Source organism: Callionymus lyra, chromosome 2 (genome assembly GCF_982586985.1).
Source record: "Callionymus lyra chromosome 2, fCalLyr1.hap1.1, whole genome shotgun sequence".
Taxonomy (NCBI): domain Eukaryota; kingdom Metazoa; phylum Chordata; class Actinopteri; order Syngnathiformes; family Callionymidae; genus Callionymus; species Callionymus lyra.
This window is the reverse complement of record NC_141819.1, coordinates 34,667,228-34,685,453: the sequence shown is the minus strand read 5'-3', so window position 1 is coordinate 34,685,453 and position 18,226 is coordinate 34,667,228. Positions and strand designations below refer to the sequence as shown.

Here is an 18,226-nt window from a genome sequence, read left to right as displayed (position 1 = left end):
AAACATTTTTGGGGTTTGACACTCGCTTGAGTTCACAAATGTCTAACTACAGTTAATACATTATTCAATTCAATTCAATTCAATTTAAAGTGTCTTATCATAACAAAGTTATCTCAAGACACTTTACAGTTTAAGTAAGACTATAGTTCATTAAGAAAAAACAGATCCCAGCATTTCAATTATATTATTATTATAACACATATTTACAGTGTTAACCAGTTTCAACATTCTAATATGTTTACAAAATAATCTAAACTACAAGTACAACATCGTATTTTTGTCTTTGATTACACAACACAGTAAGTAAAAAAAAGGTTTATTCCTTTTGTTTTCCGTTCAAATGTGCCAATACGTAATCACAACACATCACATATTTGAAAACATTAAAAAACAAAATACTGAATAAACATCTGACAAACATTGCTGTTACAATAAATTATTGTTCAAGTTCAATGAGGATGTTCATCAGCATGGTATCCATTGTTGACAGGCATATTGGTGATACATATTGCATAAGTAAACAGTACAAATAAGATTTATCTGTGTGTGGGGGCGTGGGGGGAGGATCTTAAAATATAATTCAAACTCACTAACAAAAGTTACAATGAGCTTTGTACCAACACACTGTGCACACAATTGCGGCGTCAACGGGAAGATAAATGGTACCCAGGATATGAAATTCTCAGCTGATTACCAATGACATTATTTTAAAATGACTCAAGCTTCAATAGTTAAGTAATCCAGTAAATATGTGAAAAATTACAATATTTGAAAAAAAAAAAAAGAAAACACCACATTGACAACATTTCCCACTTTATCACAAACACGTCAATCAAGATGTTGTAAAAACACTAAGAAGTATGTAATAATTAAAACAACAGTACATTTTTACTCACATTTAGGAATGTGAAAGATTGGGTGACTAGTTTTGTAATATAATCCATAATATTTGTCTAAATTAAGAAAGCTATCATTTTATTAATCAGTGTAATTTCTGCTATGAAAAAAAAAAAGTAAAACATGCTAAAAAAAAAATATTGCAGAATCAGCTCAACCCTGCCAGTAATTCAAGCGAAGGCGGACATATTTACTTTAAATAGAAATACAATGCATCTTGGTTATACACTGGCCTGGAAAACTAGAAGAAAATATTCATAGGAATATATAATAAGTAGCACCATTTTTTCTGTTCAAAGTATTGCTGGTTTACAACTTCAGACTAGCTTTTAGCTGCCCTAGGATTTCGGTGCCGTCGCTCCAGGCAACGACCTGTGCCTTTAAAGAAGCTTCATCCTTTTTGTCCTCGAGGTTAGAAAGAAGTCGCTCTAGGGTGTATCCCTTCCTGGGCATGATAACATCATGTCCTCTCAGACATGCAGTAGGACAGAAATCATTTCCTCCGTCCCCAACATAGAATATCCGCTGGTACTCCACGCCTTTCTCCAGTCGCTCTGACAGATACACGTTCAGGACCTTTTTCTTGCAGAGGTTGACGGGACACCGGTCACAGTCGTGAGAGTGGTGACTATGTACCTCCATGTATCCCAGGTCGTTGAACTTAGCTGGGTTGGAGAACACTTTATCAACAGCCTTCTGAAGTCCAGCTGCTTGCAGGATCCAGTCTATGAAGATAGTGTTGGCATCCGAGATAACTATGCAGTCAATTGTGTTTTTATTTTCTGATATGAATGTAAGCAGCTCTGTCATTCCAGCTGTGAAGGGGATGGCTTCCATAACCCTGCGTACCTGATCCTGACGCACTTCCTGGTCTCCTGAAGGGCATGTTGACAAAGAATAAGGTCAACGCTTAAAATAAACATGACGTGTGCATCTTTAGTTGCCTCATTTACCTGGTAAAGGTTAAGGTTAAGGGTTAATGTACAAAAGAAACTTTGATTTAATTACTTTCAAATTAGGGATGACGACATCTACAACATGTACAGTAAACAGTTACATGGATAGTAAATAATGGTTTAGAAAAATCATCACCATCAATTATATATGTAATATAAATATAACATATGACTATTGAACCCCGCAAAGTAATACTATGGCAACTTGCAATGTGGCTTAGTAGTTTACCAACATTTTGACAGATTTTTTAGGGCCATGTACCACATATCATCAATTCCAGGTTAGTAGGACCAGAAATTATTACATAAGGCTTGTAAGGTACATCGTATGTTTCTGAGAAAATCTTAAGTATCCTTTTAGTCCACAAAATACAGTAAGTTATGTGGTGGCTATAATTAAGTACCTTCAGTGGGTCTACAAAAATAACGTATTTTGTCTGATTACTAATGGAACTTATTTAGTTTGGATGCGTGTTTGAATAAACTGTATTAAGCACAACTGCATGTTCACAACAGGTTTAAGTCTTGATTATGTGTAGAAAAAAAATGGAAATTGACACCCCTAACTTAAAAGCTGATCTTAAATACTGAACCCAAAGTTATGGTGTGTATGATTGAGTTACCACCATCTACTTTATCTCGAGAGGAAGTGGTGCTATTTATGTTCAGATGAGGAAGTGAAACCTAAAGCATGAGTGGCCAGAGATAAACTTACCAATATAGCTCATTAATCTCCCCATGAACTCGGTCCAGTGACCTCTTCGGTAGGAATTCCTCAAAGAGTCGGGAATACTCTGACTGGGTAGACATCTGTCAACAGGTAGCACACATTAACAATGTTTTTATTTTTGTTGTCTATTCAATATAAGATCATTTCACTCCTTTTTTTTCATTGTGACGGTTCCATTTACTTTTAGTATCTACATTGTAATTAGTTAGGATTCAACTACTTTGGTATTACACACCAGTACAAGTAAGTAAGTAAGTAACAGTTATTTGTAAAGATCTTTCTAGAGCAGGGTCATAAAGCGCTTGAACAATCAAAAGCAATACACAGTTAAAAATACATACAGATCTAAAAACTCTAAAAGGCCAAGACTACATAAGACAAACACAGGAGTCCCAGAAAATTAAGAAAAAGCTCAAATAAAAAGGCCTTACGGAGTTTCTTGAAGGAGTCAGTAGACTCCATAAGATGAAATATGCCTTTTATTCTTTTAACATAGGGGATATTTAGGTTTTCACAGCAGTTCACAAAACAATTATTAACCGTGAAAAGTAATTATGTTAATAAATACAGTATACATAATAATTTTATTTTTAACAAACAGTAAACTAATAATAAACACAATAGTAAATTAATAATACATTAAAATAACTAATAAATAACTAATTAAAAAACATTATATTTATGAGACAGAAATGGTGAAAGTATGTAGATAAATGTAGCTACAAACCTTATAACCCAGGTGTCACTGTTATCATCCACAACTGTGTGGTCGAAATCAAACACCATTAATGTCTTCATCGCTTATCTGTAAAAAAAAAAATACAAAACAATAATGCAACAGTTATATTCCAGAACAGCATTTGTTTTATGAGATTCCAAAGGTGTTATACATGTGAAGGAACGATCTATTGGAATTAAACTCGCTTAGTCATCGAAAGTTGAAGTAAACAAAATTATCTGTCACTGCAATCTTTGAAACTCAAACAGCCTCTTTCCGTTACATAAACATTACTAAAATATCAACCCGAAAGGAATAAAACAAAACAACGAATGCCACATAAAAAGACTTACCAGACCAGTGCTATAAATGTATGATGTAGGTCAAATGTAGCTTAAAATGCCTTGTTCTTGCGTTGAGTTCGCGACGGTCTGAGAATAAATACCTCGATGGTTAAACCGGTTAACACTTAACTAAAAACTATTAAAAAGGAGTACTTGAAAGAATCCAATTCAACTGAGATACAAATAAAGAGAATACAGAATACTAGTCTGACAAACAATATTTATAAAATATCTATTTCCTGTATCAATTGATCGTCTTCCTCGCTGCGTCTTCTTCTAAACATATGCTTGTCAGCGCCACCTGCTGGTCTGATGGAGACAAACCAGTCCGTCGATTCTCCAGCCGGTCATATAAAGACTTTAGTTAAAGGAATAATGAGAACGAACTGTGACGCCAGACACAGTCTTCTTGATATATATGATGCGAAAATATATTTACCTTCATTACATCATACATTAGAGCCAAGAATTAAATGTATGGCCCATAAACTGTGCTTCAAAGATTTGCCATCTCTGATTTACAGCCAAGATCTTTAATCCATGTTTGATCAGTGCATCCATTGAAGAGGTAATGTTAAAGACTGTGGTTTTAAGTAAAATGACAAATTAGAGTGTTGTGAAAAAGTGTATTGAGGTATAATATCAATCTAACATTTTCATGTCATACGACATTTTAGTTTTCTGCAGTTCATGATCAAATAAATCTAAAGTTCCGTTTATATTTTATTTAGAATTAAATAAATAAATCCCTAGTACCTGAAAAAAGAAACATTTATCATGACTGTCATAACTAATACTAACCTAACAACAATTTGGCATTGACCAATTTGAAAACACAGGGATGTGGACCCAATGCTATTCTTGACTATAACTACGTATATTATGACTTGACTCACAATAACTTGCTGAATGCATAATGGGTAATAACATAGTGGTGAACACATTCATGAATTGTATGATGGAAAATAATTGATACAAAATAAAGTGTTTACAACCCATTAAATAACAAAATATATATCAATTTGTATTGTGTTTATGTAGTATTTTTTTTAGTTAATATATAATCATAATTGGGTTTGGCATTATTATTGTTTTGTTCATTTATATTTTTGATTGTTATTTTGTTATATATGTTAATATGTGTACTGTATTCCCTAATATAATGAGTATGTATGTTTGATCATTATCTTTCTTTTTACCGCTACCGCTATAGTAAATAATGTTTAATGCATAGATTTTTTTTTTCCAATTTCAATATTGTCCATGTGTTTTTTGTTATCTAAAATGTCAATATAGCATTCGGCCTCTAGGTGGCAGTAACACGAACTACCTGATGAAATGCGAACATTGAAGAAGAACCTGTTTAGTTCCTGCTCGCGTCCAGAAAGAAAAATAAGCTGCTGAACGTTTGTTTCCATTTTAGCGTTACTTTTGTACACGATCGAGATGTTTAAAGGCCTGGGGTCGTGGCTGGGTCTGGAAACTCCGACCGACACGAAGACGCCAGAGGACGCGGACGAGCAGCGAGTGGAGCAGGAAGCGGAGAAGGTGGTGGAGAAGGTGGTGGAGGCTCAGAACGAAGTAAACAAACAGCAGCTAGCTGAGCAGGCTGCTGGAGAGAACGACATCCAGGAGCAGAGCGAGCCAGGAAAAGGCCTGGGTGGTAAATATCTTCCTTCTTTTATATGTTTTTGTCCTGCTCCCACATTTTACTGCTTCCAAATGACCTACATATTAAGTGTGATGTGAACTCTCTTCTTCAAGTCAGTGTTTTGTAACTGATACTTGAACCATAAGTCAGTGGTTTGTAACTGATACATGACCCAATTTTACAGAAAAACATTGATCTAAAGATATCTAGAATATAGTCGTTATTATCACAATGCTTCACAAACTATTTTGATTTGTTTAAATGTTTTGGTTTTTAGGCATTGTATTGCTCTTTTTAAATAATTAATTATTTCTATATTGAAAATTTGAATTCGTTTTTATTGAATACTTTATTATACGCACATTATTATACCAACATTTGTATACCGGTTTAAAAGGCCACAAATTAACAAATAAGGTAAGGTAAGGTAAAACTTTATTGATCCCTCAGGAGGTCTCCTTTGGGAAATTGTTTAATATTAAATATTAAATATTAAAAATAAGGGCAAAAAACAAATCCATAAAAACAAATATTAAATGTCAAACTATTTTTGACCATAAAAAAACTACCAAATAACAGTGGAAATAAAGAAAAACGCTGTCAACTTAACCTGATCTTCTTGTCTTTTCAGACTTTTTTTTCAGTTTTGCATCGAATGCAACAAAAAAGATTTCGGATTCAGTAGTGGAAACGGCTCAGACCATCAAGAAGAGTGTAGAAGAAGGCAAAATAGACGGAATCATTGACAAGGTGAGTGTGTTTTTCTTTACTGTTGTGAGGTTCAGGTTGAAGAATGAAGAAATGCTCATGAGTGAGAACCTGTTTGAATTCTGAACACCAAGGTTATGCTATGAAAACAATGCTGTGATCTCATTCTTTATGGATTTAAACCCCTTGCTCTTTGTAGACTTTTCTGGGCGACTTCCAGAAGGAGCAAGAGAAGTTTGTTCTAGAAAAAAAGGCAAAAAAATCAGGTAAGATATTTTCCTAGCTTGTCATAGAAATTACAATTATTTAAATAACTATCAAAAAGTAAATATTGTTTTATATTATTAATATATAACATGGTTTTTGTTTTTATTGTCACTCCAAATGTAACTGTAACTATTTCTAGATAACATTTGTCAATGTTTTTCTAATGGAAACCATAAGGTCCAAAACATTTACTAGTTATAGAATACAATTCATTTGAAAGCACCATCAATTTAATTTAAAACTCTTCATTGAAAGGATGAATAATTAATCTGCATTTTGATGTTTTTTTATGGACGTTCTTAGGTTTAAATGTTTATTCAATTTCATTGAATGTTGTAAAACGTAAACACACACAACAGTCACTGTTTTGTATTGATCACACAAACCTATAACAATAACAACACATCTAAAAAAGACCGTTTAAAATACCCATTTAAAGCAAAATAAATAACAACAAAACATTGTTGAAATAAGTGCAAAACCCACAATTTTAACGTACACTTATGACTTAAATGACAGCATTTTTGTGTTTAAAATGTAGCAAAGTGCAATTCTTAGAAAGCCATGTGTTTTTTCTTTGCCAATTTGTTTATTGAAGTGATTACTGTTTAGTTATAAAAATATCCTATGCTTTTGAACGCACCATAGCAATCCTGACGTCATTAAATGCATCAATAGCGTGTAAAAGGGGTTCAGATGAAGTTAACAGACGTCGTGTTTCTTCCAGTCTATCTTACAAACGTATTAATTGTTGATTTATTTATGAAGGAGTAATAACATAATGTTTAATATGTAACTATGTTTTCACGTCCAGACTTGGCAGTTCCTCCCTGGGTGGGCTACAATGATGAGGAAACTATCCAGCAGCAGATTCTTGCTTTGTCAGCTGTGAGAAACATTAGTATATAAACGTTATATATAATAGTCATAAATACGTGTAAGGGATTCATCTTCATCATTATCATCATCGTAGGATAAGAGGAACTTCTTGCGGGACCCTCCAGCTGGAGTCCAGTTCCACTTTGAAATGGAGCAGATGTATCCTCTGGCTGCAGTGATGTTGGAGGAAGACCAGCTGCTCAACATCATGCGGTTTGATCTGGTCCCCAAACTGTCAGTAACGCCTTGTTCCTCCGACTGTTGTGCTTGTTCTTGACAATGAAAATGTGTGTGTCCGCACAGTGTGAAGGAGGAGGTGTTCTGGAGGAACTACTTCTACAGAGTCTCTCTGGTCAAACAATCCGCTCAGCTGACGGCACTAGCAGCCCAGCAGCAGCAGAAGGACGACAAGGGAAGAGAAGCCGACGTGTCTCCCGACGACGTTGTGCTAACAGGTTTATATTCAGAATCCGTATTATGTAGCCCTCATGAGGTCAAAGGTCATGTTGAAACTAACTATTTTATTTCATTACTAGTCTCTAAATACACCTAAAGGCCTTTTGTTTCTCCTCCACTTTTACATTTTGTCGGTATTTATTTCCCCTTGATAATATTTCAGTGGATATAACACTATATTTTGACAAAAAAATGCTTTTATATTAGATTAAAAAAATAATGAAAATGCCAAGAATACTTTAACTGAAATAAAAAAAAGATGATTAATATACAGTAATCTTAGGAATAAAATGTACAGACGGTATACAACAAATTGTGGCAAATCTGAAATGAGACATTGATATGATGAAAACTTGAGAATGTATGCAGACGACAGCAAACACATTGAACACTTTTTGCGACATAAAGTTCTGATATATAGTTCCAAAACTGAAAATATATGTTGGAAAGGTAACAAAAATAAATCATGTAATGCAGAATAAAGGGAAAATAATGCATCTTTTATTTAAAACAACAATTTACAATATTACATTTGCAGTGAATGTATAAATAAGTCCATGTATTCGTTGTTCATAGTTCTACCCCAAACAACATGAATTTCACACTGTAAGTTGCGATGGCCCACCTTTTGCCATATGTAGTTGGAATAGGCTTGTATGAGCAGAAGACTTGAGTGTTAAATATGACTTGCGTATTATAAAAAGCTGCTTTAGATGTATTCAGTAAATAAGGTGGCCGGTGTAAATGTGTTTACCTTTATTAGTTCTAGTATCAATTCTATTCTTTATTCTTTTCATTTTTATTCTATTTTGATTAATTAATTTATTCAAAAAAGTGTGACTTCATGTAATTTTATGTGTTGTATCTTTGGTTTTGATTTTTAATTTCATACTGTGTACTGCCAGCAGTGAAGTATTTCATTGTGCATCACTGTTGTTGCACTTTGATAAATGGAAGATTCTGAAATAATCCAACTTATGATTCATTCTTTTACTTTCTTAGAGAATGTATTGACACTTAGAATCCTTGAATTAGATTGAAGATTAAAGAATTTAAAAATTAAAAATTAAGTTGTTTTTAGTGTCTTCACAGTAGGAACTCTGCCTCAATGATCATCTTAACCGTATCTACTCTTTCCTTTCAGACAATGTCAGACCAAAAACTCCACCAGTCTCTGTCGGTGACATGAAAAAGGTAAAGGGAAAAAAACAACTTTGGTCAAACTCTTTTTTTTTTTTAAGTCTTATATCCATTGTGTGTCTTTCAGTCGCATCATGAAATGGACGAGGAGATCTCAACGAGTCCCGGAGTGTCCGAGTTCGTGAGCGATGCATTCGACTCGGCGGCCATCAACCAGGAGGACCTGAGGAAGGAGATCGAGCAGCTCGTGCTGGATAAGAAGGACAGCACGTCCTCTCCCGAAGGTCAGAGTCTTGACGATTGTTTAACGGCGTGTTCGGGACGACCACTCTGAAGTGTCGTGTTTTTAACTCTTCCAGACGAGTCTGCTGACTGGGAGAAGGAGCTACAGCAGGAACTCCAGGATTACGAGGTGGTGGCAGAATCGGACAACCAAGGGGAGCATTGGGATCAGGAGATCGAGAAGATGCTGGAGGCGGAGGACAGCTAGAATGTTACACACCCATGAAGACAAACGATGATGAGGATTGAGGAAGAATAAGGAGAAGATATAACTTAAACTGCAGAGTAGGGAATGTGTTTACTATAATCAAAAGAGAATATGAAGCAAGGTGAAACGAAAATTATTCCTTTTTACTGCTATTCTTCATTATCGCCACTGGGGGGTGCTCACGGTAACGTTTTAATTTTTATAACGAACTTCTTTCCCGTCATTTATTTTTCCATCCGTTTCATTGATGAGATGTACAGTGAAATATCGATTATAATGTAGTTGATTTTAATATAAAAATCGAACTTCTGTAAATAATAAAACAATATAGATGTAACTTCTGTTAGTGATTATTCAATAAACGGTTGAAGAGTTTCTTATGCAAGTGTCAAATAATGTGTTTCAAGTTACAAACTATTGTGAATAACATTTATTGAGCTGTCTTAAGTGAAAACATATCTAATAAACCCTCCCACTATTTTTGTGTTTTTGAAACTTAAAATAATTTGCTTTTACAATTTTGATCTAATAACATAACATGAGCCTCTGTATTATTTTATACACATTTATAATTATATTTTTTGATAAATTCATTGTGAGAATGGGAGTTAATGTAGAAATGTAATCTATGAAAAACAAATTATATTATTTGTAAAGAATTTATAACATTTTGAGCTTTAAAAAACATGAATTATAACATGATGAACTCTCAGAATATCTCAGAAATCTCCCTCTTGTAAAGGATTGGCTGAAGTAAGACTTGTTACATCCTTTTTACTGAGTTATATTATAAACTGAAAAAAATATATATATAAAAAAACATGAAATACTTTAAATTATGTGCATAATACAAACGTGTGATTCACATGGTTAACTGCCCTGCACGCACACGTGCACTCACACACACACGCACACACACACACACACATGTTTGTGAGAAGAAAGTGTAGAAGAGAAATGAGTCACTGGGAATGGAACGGCGAAGAGAAGGATGTGTCATCACTCGAAAGTCTGTAATCTTGATCAACAAGACAACACAAGACTACTTGTGCCAACCAGACATCCCATCATGTCAGTACACGCAGCTCAGTGACTGATGTGTGGTCCCCAGTCGTGTGAATCATACAGCAACCATTTATTCTCTCCAGCTCAATGTAGTGATCGGAATGAAGCGGTTAATCAATGAATCAATGGTGCTGCTATTTTCCAATGCACCTTCATTAGCGTCGCCATCTCTGTCCGTACAGACCAGCAGGAGGGAGAATAGATTTCCCAGTGGACTAAATGACAGACAGGACCTGTGATGAATGAATAACATTATCAGGAAATCAAAGTTTAAATGTTCAAAACGTCTGGTTTAAAACACTTTTTAATTAATTTCCATATCCCAAAAGACATAATTATACAATAGAGAAAGAATATTGTGGGGAAAAAAGGTGCATATCTGATCACTTCTGTAAATAACCTGAATAAAGAAAGCATTTCAATCTTGAAAAAAGGAAGCTTGGGTGTGCATTTCCTCTTTTTCATTCACAGCATGTGAGTGGATTGATTCAGTGAGAGCCATTTTTAGACATGTTTGGACTTTAAAAGAATCATATCTCTCCGTACAGGTAAACTAATAATATATTAAATGAGTCAATCATTTTGTTAAAAGCAAACTAAACTACACAACTACATACAAGTGCACTACAAGCTACAAAGAAAATTAAAAGGATTAAAACAAATGAATGGATCATATTGTGTTTCGACTGATTTGCAGATGACCTTTGTAAACCCCCCACTAGATGTGCAGCAGGTCATCTGTTGGTTACCACGGTGATGAATCCCTGGATCACTGTGTGTGTGTTTTATGCTTGTGTGTGATGTCTGCTTAACAATCTTTTAATAATGCATGAAGGCTGTCTTTGTCCGGCTCGCTTCCTCCTGTTTGAGTGTGTGGGTGTCGTGTGTGAATGATGGCGTCAATAAATCAAGACAAAGGAAGAGAGCCCTATAATGGTTGTTTAAATTAAAAGAATACACTGAATAGGAACAAACTAAAAGTGGATAATTATTGCGCACCTTGTATTATTTAGCTCACTGACCCTAGCAAATTACTTTGTTTCCCCAATTTTTCTAATTCGTAAAAATAATGAAAAATCAAGTACACAAATGTAGTACTAATGCAATTAACAAACCCAAAACAATTGTTAAAAAATATGCAAAGGATTATCATCTCCAAGACTATTGAAAACTACTATTGTATTATCAATGTTCAACACAGCAAGTGAAATGTTTTGGTAGCATAAAAAACATCTTTTGAATAAAGGAAAAACAAGAAAGAAAGTATTTTACCAAAAATGTTGAGTAACTTTCAACATAAATAATATAAATAATTGAGTAAATAATAAAGCTTACATATTCTAACTTTCAAGAATAAACATAATGATACTGGGAAAACTTTTTAAAGAGCAACTAATGTGTTGATTCAAGTGTGTCTAAAGGTTAAAGATCTTGGACTCTATTGTATCATCAGTATGTGTCTTATTGTACAAAACTCTCCTGACATTGAAATATTTACATTAGAAATGTGCTAAAGTCCCTCCCACTGAAAACACTTTGTGTTTCTGGAGATGAAATCCTGTTTACCAAAACCACACCAACTCTTCTGTGATAGGTAAAGCATCAAGGTGTGTCACTGTGTGTCATCAATCCTGGAAGTCTCCAACTCCAAGGAACTCGTTGCATAAACAAAGCGGGACGTAATTACAGCTGGCTGGAGGAGGAGTGAAACCATTATTAGATCATAATGGGCTTGACTCTCGTAACCCCTCATTCGCTGAGATTTCAAACGAGGGAGAACTTTATAAATTCATCACTTCAAAACATGTTCATGATGAGAGACGTTGGTCAGAAAAGTTCAAAAGTTAAATGAACGTTTGAAAAACAAACAAGGAGCATAGCCACAGCCTTCTTGCCGTGAGGCAGTTTCAATCATCCTATCGTGGCTTTCGGTGTTTATCTTTCTGAAGAACCATCAGCTAAGTCTTCTTACACTGGCTTATCCAACAAAATAGTCATTAAAACTTATTGTTCACTGGATAATTGAACATGTACCACTGAGTTATACCACCTTTAATTTGTTAAGAAAGTAGTACTTTGATGTTTGTACATGAGATATCTAGCTCTGGTTGGAAAACAATCACTGTAAGAAACACTGTTGGTGACAAAGGGAAGGTTGTGTCACAGATTATGTGTGCTGGAAAGTATGTGGGCACCCAGATTTGAACTGGGGACCTCTTGATCTGCAGTCAAATGCTCTACCACTGAGCTATACCCCCTTTCAGTTGTTGATAATGTAGTATTTGGATATTTGTAAATGAGATATTTAGCAGTTCTTGAAAAAAGATAGTTTTAAGAAACACCTTTGGAGGTGAGGAAGATTGAGTCAGAAAGTATAGGTGCCGAAAAGGCAAGGGGGGGGGCCTGATGTGACCCTCTTGATCTGAAGTCAAATGCTATACCCCTGAGATATTCCCCCTTTGAGTTGTTGATAAAGTAGTATTTGGATGTTTGTACATGGGATATCAAGCTGTTTGGAAAAAGATCATTGTAAGAAACACTCTCATTTTTGACACAACCTTCACCTCATCACCAAGAGTGTTTCTTACAATGATCAGGGTCCCCCCTTGCCTTTTCGCCACCTATACTTTCTGACTCAATCATCCTCCACGGGTGTTTCTTATATTTTTCCAGAGCTAGATATATCACGTTCAAACATCAAAGTACTACTTTCTCAACAAATTCAAGGGGGTATAGCTCAGTGGTAGAGCATTTGACTGCAGATCAAGAGGCCCCCAGTTCAAAACTAGGGGCCCCCTTACCTTTCACTGCCCATTATTTTTGACATAACCTTCCCCTCATCACCAAGAGTGTTTCTTACAATGATCTTTTTCCAAACAATAGATCATCAAACACAGAGATGAAGCTCGTTCCAAAGCTTAGGAGCAACAGCCTGGAAGGATTTCTCTCCTCTGGTCCTGAACTGTGTTCAGGAACCATCAGTAGATTCTGATCCACAGACCTCCGAGCCCGAGCTGGGGTGTAAGTCTGGATCAGATCAGTGATGTAAGGATGATCATGACCATGAATAGATCTGAAAGTAAGAACCAGAATTTTAAATTGATCCTGAAAGAAACTGGCAGCCAGTGAAGAGATTTAAGGATCAGGGGAAATGTGAGTTCTTCTAATAGACGCTCGCTGCAGAGTTTTGTATTAACTGCAGGCGAGACAGATCCTTCTGGTTTGGACAGTTACACTAGTCCAACAACTGCAGATCAAGATTTCAAATCTGGTTGCCCCCTTACTTTCCAGCACACATTATCTGTGACACAACCTTCCCTTCATCACCAACGGTGTTTCTTAAAATTATCTTTTTCCAACTAGAGCTAGATATCTCATGTACAAACATCAAAGTACTACTTTCTCAATAAATTAAAGGGGGTACAACTCAGTGGTAGAGCATTTGAATGCAGATCAAAGCGTTTTAAATTAAATATTAAAAAATTTGAAGCATTTTTAATTCAATATAAAACAATTCAAAGCAATTCGAATCGTTTTAAATTCAATATAAAACAATTCGAACCGTTTTGAATTCAATATAAAACAATTCGAACTGTTTTTAATTCAATATAAAACAATAAGAAGCGTTTTAAATTCAATATAAAACAATTCGAAGCGTTTTGAATTCAATATAAAACAATTCGAAGCATTTTAAATTCAATATAAAACAATTCTAAGCATTTTAAATTCAATATAAAACAATTCGAAGCACTTTAAATACAATATAAAACAATTCGAAATCTGCGTTGAAATCATTGGCCGTTGTATCCACGCTATTTTTCTTTAACAGGAGGAGTTGAGCGGCCCACAGGCTGGAAATCCTTCCCCTTCCAGGTTACCCTGTTCTTTGTGTCTGGAATGTCTTTAAGAACACCACAGAGAGCCAGGATGCAACAATAGATGAGGCAACACGGCTGAAACCACGAAGAGGAACTTAGCACTGTCGGTATTTCCAACACTCTTCTGGTATGGTATTTGTCGTGAGAATGTTTTAGGAAGTATACGTGCCAGGTACTTGCCAAAGCGAAGCCGTATCAGTTGGACTTGACCTTGAGGGAGACTAAACAAAAGTGTTGCAGTCTCACAGCTGTTTGGACCGTCGTCACCCGGTTATCTTTCATACATCCATAAAGCCTCCCTGTGGATCTGTCCTAATGAAAAATACCCATCGCTGGGTCCCATCTACCCAGGGAGAAAGGCAGAAACATAAAACAGGAGCAGCAGGTGTGAGGTGGTCAGGCGAAAAGTTTGTTTTGAGGGGGGTGGAGGGGTTCACTGGGAAAGTTGTGACTTTAACTGCTGTTGTAAAGTCATTTGTGCAAAGGAGGAGCGTGAACCCCGACAATGGTAGGTGGTTTTCACTGGAAGGAGGCTCCAGTGTGTCTCACATGCTCAGAGGGAAAACATGATCATGGATGCCAATATATTTCAAAACTGAAGGATGTATTCAGGACTAAAAATACAGTTTTATTAGGTAAATATTAGACAAAACTAAATGTTAAATCCATGGTTCAGATATTGGGTAAAGTGGAGTCCATCTTGTATTTGTGATGATTCCATTTTTTTTAGTTAGAAGATCAGAACCAAAGATTGTAAAACAGAGAGCCCCACTTGTTTTTTTTAATGATCACTAGTTTCTACATAATTGCATGATTTAGTTATTTAGGAAAACTGAGGTTGAAAGTTTAGTTTCTTCAATCCTAGTTCAGACGTGACAATGAGTGTTTACAGAAAGTGTTTTTGACATGAAAACTTTTACAATTTACACTTTTACTTTAACACAATTCCAACAACAGTTGGACAAACAAAAGTATAATTTCCTGTAATCTCTGTACCTTAGTCTGTCGTAGCTTAATCGATGCTATCTTTATAGGTCAACATATCAACATGAACATTAATCTACTTAGAATTTGAGACAACCATCCAGCCGTCCACATAAAATGACATAGGGGGCCAGACTTCGCTCCAGACAATTGGTAAAAAAAAAATCCAGACAGAAAGTACCGCATTTCCATGGCAACACGATAGGTTTCGTCCTGCAACATAGTCTGAAGTGTGGAGGAGGAAGTGAACCGTCTTGGCTGGAAATCCCCTCACTGTTATTGTTAAAAAACTGCTGTTACATTTTCCTATATTTGCTGATCATTTCGTTTGAAGTTTGACCGCTCCCAGACCATAAACGCTTGCAACACCAAGTGTGACTTCAGGTCAGATGACAAGTGTGGGAACAAGTATTTCATGTGATCATATCACTTTTTATATATGACGTGCCCCTCCGGACATCTGCGAGAACATCCAGGAATTTTTCTTTTTTTTTTTAAACATTTCAATTTCCTGCGGGGTCTTACTAAAAAAAGCGGCAAGATATTGTTTTCACCATATTTGATGGTGCTGATACGTCTCAGGCAGAAAGAATGCAACAAGAAAAGGCTGCACTTTGCACTATATATTTTGAATTGTTCATCCATTAGCAGCACCTGCAGAACTCTTCTATATGCAGGCGACAGACGAGCTAAGCGTCTGAGATGTGTATCCCGTCTTGTTTGGCCATCCAATAAAGACACACAAAGCCACACCTTCAAACACACGGATCGACGGTTGAAAAGAGGCCAGGTGCTGAGCCGAGGGCTTCCTATTGTTTATTGGCTCTTCTGCACACAGCTGCCCTCGTAAGATAGAATCCTTTGGTAACAGACGTTTGTGATCGTGTGTCTCACTGTCACCGATGATCTACATTTAACCTTCTTTCAAACGACCGACAGAGCGTGACATGAATCCCAACGGCGGAGGAAGTAGTTCAGATGGGAACATTTTATCGACCAAAGCTTTTTTTTCAGCAAAATAAAAAATGCTGGCCTGGTAACACAAATACACATTTCTTTCTGTGGAATATCTGTAAATACTAGTGTATATTCATAGAAATACTGACATCACAAAGAGATCATGTATTCGTATTTCTTGAGAGGATATTTCTTCATTTGAGAACAAAAACATTTGTAATAGAATTTAGTTTACTTTGAAGAACTCAAAAATACGTTTATACATATTTGTGCTCATTTTTAGAAATACTGCCGTTAAGGGAATTGAAAATGAGCTATTTGTTGTTTTTCATTTGTAGATTTCCAAATTGAAAAACGATGAATTATTCATTTAATTTATTTTGAAGATACAAAAACATTTTTTTAATGTGGAATTCTTCACAAAAAATACATTTGTTGATGTTATTTGTTTGTATTTACCCAATTTAAGAACAAATACTATCTATTGATATATAATTTATTCCTCAAATAAGCTACAGGGGAATAAGCTACATTGTTTTTTAAATACTGATGTGCTTTAAAAAATATTTATTCATTTTTCTTATTTGTGTGATTTCTTACAGCAAATGTAACTTTCCCTTGAATCACTTCTGTATTAGTCAGATTAAATGTAAATTATTGTCTTCCATGGAAAGTTATGAACAGGATTTATAAACGACTAAAAATTATCTAACTTTTTGTTATAAGAATTTAAGTGATCAGAATGTTTGTCCCTCACAAGTCGGTGCCTCGTGACTGATAAAACCACATACCATGATGTTTAACCCACAAACTGTAGATGGTTCTTGTCTTGCTCCTGCCAACCGAAGGTCAACCCCCGCCAGCGTATCTGTAAACCTGTTCCAGCCTGGTTGTGGCTGATGTAGCTGTGAAACTAAATAAAAAGCGTGAGGGAGACACAGATCGTTGGTTGTCACTGAGATTGTTTGAGCGTGGTCTCTACAGTCTGAGTGTCTCCCCTCGCGAGTAACAAATTTTGACTCTGGTTGTTTTCACTGTGTCCAGGCATCGAGAACTTCACTTATTCTCTCAACACTTTTCTTACCCATTAAAAAATATGATTGGCATTACTTAAGATGAAAAGTTAAATATCTGAGTACCATAAATGTGCTTTTAATAAGACAAAGGTTTCTCTTTTTCCATCTTTAATTAGCCCAAACCTTCCATCATGCATTAAAAAATGTAAAAAAGTAGTTTGTTTAATAATATTATCGCTGACAGTATTTCAGGAAATGCCTTTCTTCTGGTCTGAAGTAAGTATGATTCAAAACATTAAGCTTTGAAGATATTCTTAAAAAAAAACATTTGACATTTTGTCAAGATAAATTGAAGATTGTCTGCAATATAATCATCTGGTTAAGGGTCAAGTTTGTCGTTATCTTATTTTCACAGCTGTCAGGAGAAAAGCTAACAGTTTGAGGCGATGAGATAATGCTTTGTTTATAAGAAACTGTTAACAATAGTGTTTCTGTGTGATTGAAAGTCTTATCAAAAACCAGCTGAAGGCGGTTCATTCTGTCAGTTAAATAGTCTACACGTACTCACCGCTTTACGTGTCTTATACAGTATATAAGACCAACAAAGGATTCTGTTTCATTTCCACAGACTACAACCCTATTGTGTTCTTTAGCTATCACCTCTCAGTATAATCCACCCAGTGTTCAAAAGAAATCAACTAGAAACGAACCTGCAAAATAACAAGTAAAGTGCAGTTTTGACTCCTGTTTTATTGACTCAATACCAGTAGTTCCAACGTCAGTAAACAAAGCTCTGCAGATCTTGGAAATGTCTGTCACAAAATGTAATGTAGATGTCAATGTATACAATTAATATTTGCAGACAGTCAGCAGCATGTTTGTGAACCCGGATCTATAACCAACCCCACAACAGAATGTTCCATCTGCTTATATCGCTGCCAAAACCACAACTGTTGTGATTTGGGCAACACTATTGCCAAAGGCTGCCACTTGGAGTGGGAACCCCCACCAGGTCAGCAGATGCATCTCCCCCAGTCTCAGTCCAGGACATCTGCTTTAAAAATGCAAAAATGTATCAGGTTTATTTCTG

The 18,226-nt window shown here is 35.5% G+C and overlaps 2 protein-coding genes and 2 non-coding genes across 4 annotated transcripts; 2 read left to right on the top strand and 2 right to left on the bottom strand.

Annotated features, from left to right (window-relative positions):
• Window positions 1-299: 299 nt before the first annotated feature.
• On the bottom strand, window positions 300-3,915 carry phospho2 (phosphatase, orphan 2). Its single transcript, XM_087784809.1, has 4 exons — window positions 3,655-3,915; window positions 3,311-3,388; window positions 2,569-2,663; window positions 300-1,772 (listed from the first exon to the last, which is right to left on the bottom strand). Exons 2-4 carry the CDS (start codon window positions 3,379-3,381, stop codon window positions 1,207-1,209), a joined length of 732 nt encoding a protein of 243 aa, XP_087640935.1. The 5' UTR covers window positions 3,382-3,388; window positions 3,655-3,915; the 3' UTR covers window positions 300-1,206.
• Window positions 3,916-4,992: 1,077 nt separating this feature from the next.
• On the top strand, window positions 4,993-9,716 carry syap1 (synapse associated protein 1). Its single transcript, XM_087784808.1, has 9 exons — window positions 4,993-5,308; window positions 5,928-6,046; window positions 6,204-6,270; window positions 7,086-7,159; window positions 7,245-7,384; window positions 7,454-7,605; window positions 8,751-8,800; window positions 8,874-9,030; window positions 9,106-9,716. Exons 1-9 carry the CDS (start codon window positions 5,092-5,094, stop codon window positions 9,234-9,236), a joined length of 1,107 nt encoding a protein of 368 aa, XP_087640934.1. The 5' UTR covers window positions 4,993-5,091; the 3' UTR covers window positions 9,237-9,716.
• Window positions 9,717-12,487: 2,771 nt separating this feature from the next.
• On the bottom strand, window positions 12,488-12,559 carry trnac-gca (transfer RNA cysteine (anticodon GCA)). Its single transcript has one exon. It is a non-coding gene; the product is annotated as a tRNA-Cys (tRNA).
• A 468-nt stretch (window positions 12,560-13,027) lies between these two features.
• trnac-gca (transfer RNA cysteine (anticodon GCA)) lies at window positions 13,028-13,099 on the top strand. Its single transcript has one exon. It is a non-coding gene; the product is annotated as a tRNA-Cys (tRNA).
• Window positions 13,100-18,226: the final 5,127 nt, after the last annotated feature.

What these genes read in the sequence shown, in the direction of transcription:
- phospho2 (XM_087784809.1), bottom strand. Translation starts at nt 3,381, where the DNA reads ATGAAGACATTAATGGTGTTTGATTTCGACCACACAGTTGTGGATGAT. An exon ending in AGTGACACCTGGGTTATAAG is followed by an intron (nt 2,664 to 3,310) that starts GTTTGTAGCTAC and finishes ACCTGTTGACAG; the next exon opens with ATGTCTACCCAGTCAGAGTA. An exon ending in GAGATTAATGAGCTATATTG is followed by an intron (nt 1,773 to 2,568) that starts GTAAGTTTATCT and finishes CATGCCCTTCAG; the next exon opens with GAGACCAGGAAGTGCGTCAG.
- syap1 (XM_087784808.1), top strand. Translation starts at nt 5,092, where the DNA reads ATGTTTAAAGGCCTGGGGTCGTGGCTGGGTCTGGAAACTCCGACCGAC. An exon ending in GCCAGGAAAAGGCCTGGGTG is followed by an intron (nt 5,309 to 5,927) that starts GTAAATATCTTC and finishes TTGTCTTTTCAG; the next exon opens with ACTTTTTTTTCAGTTTTGCA. An exon ending in CAGCACGTCCTCTCCCGAAG is followed by an intron (nt 9,031 to 9,105) that starts GTCAGAGTCTTG and finishes TAACTCTTCCAG; the next exon opens with ACGAGTCTGCTGACTGGGAG.